General features: G+C 36.2%; 1 protein-coding gene across 1 annotated transcript in view; it reads right to left on the minus strand.

The window, feature by feature from the left end:
• Nucleotides 1-893: 893 nt before the first annotated feature.
• The window catches only part of LOC311097509 (synaptic vesicle glycoprotein 2C), a 41804-nt gene continuing 35269 nt past the window's right edge, over nt 894-7428 (minus strand). The window contains exons 10-13 of the mRNA XM_084137240.1: nt 6422-6555; nt 4140-4343; nt 3746-3905; nt 894-2184 (exon numbers count right to left, since the gene is read on the minus strand). Of these exons, the coding sequence (XP_083993366.1) occupies nt 2001-2184; nt 3746-3905; nt 4140-4343; nt 6422-6555 (682 nt within the window). The 3' untranslated portion in view covers nt 894-2000. The remainder of the gene's footprint in view (nt 2185-3745; nt 3906-4139; nt 4344-6421; nt 6556-7428) is intronic.

A 7428-nucleotide genomic window follows, 5' to 3' on the forward strand; every position in this document is an offset into this window, starting at 1 on the left:
GATGGATCGCTACAACCTACAAGAAGCCGACCGGAGGGATTTAAGAGGAAGGAGGCACGGAGAGGAAGCAAAGGCCATTCAGTTTTCAGAAGAAGAGTTCGCACATGGAAGCGTAGCAGCTAGACTAGGGTTATCAAGACGCCGTAACCCTTAAAGGGATGGATCAACCCAGGGTCCTTTGCACCATGACCTCGATCCATTCACCCCCCCAGAAGCCTTTTTTCCCTTGGTTGAACATTATTAAAGTTAGAGCTTATTTAGAGATATCAGCCGGATGGCTTAGTGCAGGCGCTAATGGATCCAAGGTTGTATCTCGTCAATTACTCCAATAATAATGCCCAGAATGGTACCAAACTTCTACAGTACAAATAGGTTCTGTACTGTAAAACGAGGCATTGGAAAGTTTGTAAGTACATCAGGAGTTTATTTAAATAACACTTGCCTGATGGCTAATGCTACCGCTAACCCGGACGTCGACATCACTTCCGTGATTTGGGAAAAGCTCGTAAAAGTCCTGGCAGAAAGCGATGCATTTTTTATTAATTTTTCCGAAGTGTTGACAACTTAGTGTTAACTAATAATTGTTATAAACTGGTACTACCAACAAAATATCAGTGCATTCCTGGAACTGGGCGTCGTTACACTACATCCTTATGCATCGCTTTCTGCCAGGACTTTAACGGGCTTTTCCCAAATCACTGAAGTGACGTCGACGTCCAGGTTAGCGGTAGCATGAGCCATCAGGCAAGTGTTATTTAAATAAACTGCTGATGTACTTACAGACTTTCCAATGCCTCGTTTTATGAGTACAGAACCTATTTGTACTACTGTAGAAGTTTGGTGCCATTCTTGGCATTATTAGTGGGGTAATTTACAAGATACAACCTTGGATCCATTAGCGCCTGCACTAAGCCATCCGGCTGATATCTCTAAATAAGCTCTAACTTTAATAATGTTCAACCAAGGGAAAAAAGGCTTCTGGGGGGGTGTTTGGCTCGAGGTCATGGTGCAAAGGACCCTAGGTTGAAATTACTCTGAACCATCCCTTAAACCAAGAGAGAGAGACACAAATTAAGTCTGTTTCAGCTACATCGACGACAAAGTTCACGAAGGCAAGAATGAAGTCGAAGCGTGTTCTTCTGCTAGCTAAATCATTATAAAAAGCAGAAAATGTAAACTGGATAATCGTTATCGTCTTGTTTAAGAAATGCAGTGGCGGCCTTTGCAATGTTTCAGGCGTTTCACTTGAAACTGTCATCGCAACAGAAGAGGCCTCCGTCCGCTCGTGCTGGAAATAAAGCCCCACCCCCCCATCACGCCACGGTCTGAAATTAATGGGGGCTAGGGGCAAAAATGTATATATTTTTTTATACTTATAAGCAATACCACACGAGCAAAAGTGCTGTTTTCCTAAATATGGGGAGGGGGGTGGAGGGGGGCGCCCTCTGAACTGCAAAGGCCGCCTCTGGCCACCGGAGAATCGGACCTACGCTACCAATAAAAGCTGTTATCGCTAATGTCTACATCTCTAAATGGCCTTTTTACTCTTGTTTGAGCATTTCAAGGAAATTAAGTAGTGTTTTGATATTAAAAATAAATAAAAAATATTAAAATCACCTGAATTTTTTGTGTTCAGCTAAAAAATAATAAAGATAACATTTAAAAAATAATTGCTGAATTTTCTAAATAAATAATTTTAAATAACTCTTCCAACCCAGATTAGCTCACAAACTCGCAGTCTAAAAACAGATTGACACGTTTTCGTTTTGACACTTCATAACATTTGATTTACAGCAATGAAGGCATTAGTTTTAATCTAAACTGGGCAGGTCAAAAACTAAACCAATAAATTAAATCCATAAATAATTATTTTTAAGTTAAAAAACGACATACTTTTAAATGAATAAAGAAAGCAAACGCATCACAGCCGCTGGCTCCACCTGCACCCTGAGCGTGTTTCCGTGGCGGCTCAGGGGTCAGAGGTCACAGGTGTAGTGGGGTCACATGAGGACGTTGGAGCGGGTGTCGGGTAGTCTCAGACCCACCAGGCCTCCGCCGACCAGCACAGTCGACGCCAACAGGATCGGGATCGATTTCGTGATTCCCACCAACGAACCAAATATTACATTCCCCAAGACGGCGGCCAGTTTACACATGGCATTACAGAAGCCGAATCCAGTTCCCCTGCAGACCAAAGAGACCAGCAGCATTAGCAAGATCAGCAGAGCTAGCAATATCAGCAGAGCTAGCAATATCAGCAGCATTAGCAAGATCAGCAGAGCTAGCAATATCAGCAGAGCTAGCAATATCAGCAGAGCTAGCAATATCAGCAGCATTAGCAAGATCAGCAGAGCTAGCAATATCAGCAGCATTAGCAAGATCAGCAGAGCTAGCAATATCAGCAGCAATAGCAAGATCAGCAGAGCTAGCAATATCAGCAGAGCTAGCAATATCAGCAGTATTAGCAAGATCAGCAGAGCTAGCAATATCAGCAGAGCTAGCAATATCAGCAGAGCTAGCAATATCTGCAGAGCTAGCAATATCAGCAGAGCTAGCAATATCTGCAGAGCTAGCAATATCAGCAGTATTAGCAAGATCAGCAGAGCTAGCAAGATCAGCAGAGCTAGCAATATCAGCAGCATTAGCAATATCTGCAGTGATAGTACTAATACTGGTACTTTTATAGTTAAGTTGCAGTAAGCTTTGATGTCTAAAAGTCCACAAAGTTGTGAATAAAACAAAGAGCTTTGGAATATTCAATGTGTTGCTTTTGTAATTATTTGTGAAATTTACAAGCAGTTTCTGTGTGAAAGTGGTTTAAAAGTAAATCCTACACAAAAATGTACATGAAACTCGCCACTGATAATTTACTCAAAAGTATCTCAACTGTAGCCAAACTACACTTTTCAGTGTAGTTGTTATGAAACTATCTTTTAAATTATATAATTATATATAATTAAATTAGACATTTTACTTATACAGAGCAGTGCTTTTATAGCACAAAAATTGGGGTATTATTATATTATGTTTTGTTTATGTTTTTACGATGACAGGATCAAATATATTAATAAACATTATATATATTACATACAATAATTTGTACACTAAACCATTATACTATAACAATATAATAAATATAATATGAAATAAATATAAATAATAGATGCAAGTCATACATGTTGTCATATTGTAATTATAAAATTAAATAAATTATGTTGTTTATTTGTACTAATATATGATTGCATCGTAAACAGCCATATTTCTCTACATTAGCTATAATAAAATGCAGCATAAGCAGTTCCAGGAACAACAGAATAATGATTTAAATAAAACTGCTTATGTTAAATTGCTTAAATTAGTCACAATGCTATTTAGTACTATTTATATATTATTATATATTTGTTATTATTTATATTAAATTGTTCTTTAGTTAAATTTTTTTTGTAATTTTATGTTTGTTTTTTTAAATATTCCATATTTTTATTTCAGTTTTTTTTTCCAGTTAGTAATTTTAGTTATTCAACTTAAACTCATTTCAGTTAGTTGTCAAAGCAACATCTCTAATTTCAGTTTTAAGTTCTTCATCTAAAATTTAAATGTATATACAAAAAGTGTTTGTAATAATTTGATAACAGCCCCTCACTGTATCTTGATGCTCCACAGACGTCAATGCATTAGTGACAGTCTTAAAAATGCGTCTAAATGTTTGTGCTCCATGTCTATTAGCGGCGGTGTGTCCGTGTACCTCCTGTCGGTGGGATAGAGTTCGGCCGTCACCACGTCCAGTGAGTTCCAGGCTGATATACTGAGTCCGTTATAAAGGCAGAGCATCGCGATCATCATGGACTCACTGGTGCCGAACCACAGGAAGAAACAGCTGATGCCGGACAACACCATCGAGCCGCCTGAACACACACACACACACACACACACAACAACATGACATCAGACAACAACATGACATCAGACAACAACAACAACATGACATCAGACAACAACATTTAGAATAATAATAATAATAATAATTTGTTACATTCATATAGTGCTTTTCTAGGTCCTTAAAGTGATTTCTACTAATTTAGAATGTAAAATCTGATTTAGAATGTGGTGAAGTTGCAGTTGACTGGTGATGTCATCACCTAACATGCTCAAACGGCCCACTTTATCCATGAGGAGGGCGGAGACGATGTTGCCTGGCAACACGGCCAGCGTTCCCAGGAAGTTGATGAAATACACCCAGTATGCGCTGTAGTCGTCATCAAACGTCATCTGACAGCCAGTCTTGTTGTGCGCAAACGTGGAGTTGATCACGGTGGAGCCGATGAGTTTTGAGTCGTCGATATCTGGACGAGACAGACAAGAGATGATGAGATGCATGACAGATGATCAACTTATACTTACACAGATAGATAGATGATTGATTGACAGATAGACAGACAGACAGATAGATAGATGATTGATAGACAGATAAATGATAGATAGATAGATAGATAGGTTGATAGATAGATAGATAGATAGATAGATAGATAGATAGATAGATAGATAGATTGGTAGATAGATAGATAGATAGATAGATAGATAGATAGATAGATAGATAGATAGATAGATAGATAGATAGATAGAGACTGTACTGCCGTCCTCTGGTCACAGTTTGAAGCACACTCTATCACTCTATCACTCCATCACTGGAGTGTCTTTAGGGAGTTTAACCTCTGAAAAGCTATTAGTGAATTTGAGCATGTGCAGCATTTCTCCATCTCTCCATGAGCGCACGCCTTCACTCGTTTAATTTCATCACAGACATGAACTCAATTTCCCATGAGGCATCAGGTCTCTCTCTCTCTGTGGTGTCTGTGTTTGTTCTGCTGAGGTGTGAGTTTGTGTGTGTGTGTGTGTGTGTGTGTGTAAGGTGGGTTTTCCTGAGTCAGCCAGACCCTGGAATGACCCCATCGCTGTCTGCTCTCTCTCTCTCTCGCACACACACACACACACACACACACTTATAAATCAACATCAACAGCCTCAAACAAGCTCCACAATTCACAACATTTAACTTTTATTATTTTCAGAATGTTTTTAATAAAGAGTTCTATACCAATTAAAATGTTTATTTGAATTTGAAATGATAAAGAATTCCTGTTTCTATGGGAACAGTAACTTTCAGTGGATCAATCTTCAGGATTATGGGTAGTGAAGCACTTCTACAGATTCAAAAATCCTGAAATGTTTTTACTGTCTTTGCTATAATTATTTACTCCATAAAGACGATGCATGTCACGACTGAACCTTTACTGTGTGTGTTTCAGGTCTTCATCTTCTAATCACTGCCCTCCGCTTTTATCTTTCATCCTGTTATTCATCTAATGCATCTGCTTGTCTTCTTGCCTTCAAATGCATATAAATTAGAATCAATTTGAACTTCAAAGCCTGTGTTTTCTCGTGGATTGTGAGATATTTCAACAGCAGATCTGAGACCTGCAGAACTCACACTGAGCGCCACAAAAGAGCCCTTGAAGCCCAGAACTCCAGGGATGAGTTTCACACCCCACTGATCACAGGACTATAAACCAATCACACAGCACAGCCAATCAGAGCACAGTTTCCATTAGACAATTAAGTTCTAGCCTTTCAAACACACACACACACACACATACACATTATATTTAAAATAAAAGTATAGTTTGTATTATTTATAAACTTTTTATATTTTAATATGTTCTAAATATTCTATATTTATATATATATATATTCAATATAATCTCTATATATTTATTTGTATATATCTTAATTACTAATATGTTAAGTATATTAAATGACTTCAATATATAGTATATTTAAAATAACACACAATTATAGTTTCAATTATTATTTCAACTTTTTATATTTTCATTTTAATATGTTCTAAATATTCTCATTATTTTATTTTAATAAAATAATATCTATAATGAAAAATGTTAAATATAAATTATACTTAAATTATGAAAAATATACATTTATATTTTTAATACAATAAAATATTACATATATATATATATATATTATTTTATGAAAAATATAAATTATATGTATATTTAGTAAATATATATATTTTTTTAAATATACATTACAACATTACAATACAATATACACATATATACTATTAAAATAAAATAATGAGAATATTTAGAACATAATAAAATGAAAATATAAAAAGTTGAAATAATAATTGAAACTATAATTGTGTTATTTTAAATATAATACTATATATTGAAGTCATTTAATATACTTAACATATTAGTAATTAAGATATATACAAATAAATATATAGAGATTATATTGAATATATATATATATATATATATTTGAGATAAATGACATTAACACAAAACATGATTGTTTCACTCATCTGTCAGACGTGAACAGTGTGTTTGCGCGCTGGTACCTGTGTTATAGAAGAACCCGTCTATGATGGTGCAGTTTCTGAAGACGGACCCGACGGAGCTGACGTCCTCAAAGTAACAGCTCTGGAAACTGGAGTCGATGAAAGTCACCGCCTTAAACTTCATCCCAATAAACCTGGAATAAAGGACAGGAGAGCTCAGGACTACATCAGCCACATCACACCTTCAAATATAATGACAACAAGTATTACACATCAAGAATCAGTCATGTGATCTCTTCACATCTCAGCCGCTTCCTCTAGAAAGCAGAGGGATTACAGTTTTTTTCGATTGCTAAACGACAGTAGGCACAACTGGAGTCACATGTGCAAAACTCTAACTACAGTCTGCACAGCAGCAGTTCATGTGGACCAAACTCTAGTTCGTTTTTCATTGCTTGAACACAGTTTTCAAAACTCTACACACTTATCCCATGACTTTAACCACAACCTGCACAACACTGTGGATTTACAGCACTTTGTTCAAATGCTCACACACTGCTGTCAAAACTGTGAAAAACAAAGCACAAAACAAAGCCTTGTGCCTTTCAAACACTGCTGATTGCAATTTCAGCTGAAAGGCTCCCATACACAAAATAAATATATTTGAAATATATTTTTGGAATATATGAAAATATTCGAAATTGGCCCAATAAATATATTTTAGTTAAATATATGTAAATATATTTCACACTTCATATTTTTGTTATATTTCAGAATATATTTCAAAATGATAAATATAAGTGACCAACAATGCAAATATATTTCAATGTATTTGGAATATATGCCACATATATTTTCGACACTTTACGTAAAATATATTTCAATATATTGTTTTTCTGTATGGGTGGAGGTGGAAAGTGTTTGGTCACCACCCACATGACCAAATGTCTCTTTTGGAAGCCATGCGTGCCGGATGTGAGGACACGGCTGCCAGGGATGGATGAGGCACTCCAGAAGGTTCTTCCGCAGGTGCGTGGCAAGAGAGAACATTAGATGTGATGTTGATG

This window comes from Abramis brama (genome assembly GCF_963993115.1).
Source record: "Abramis brama genome assembly, chromosome: 15".
NCBI lineage: Eukaryota > Metazoa > Chordata > Actinopteri > Cypriniformes > Leuciscidae > Abramis > Abramis brama.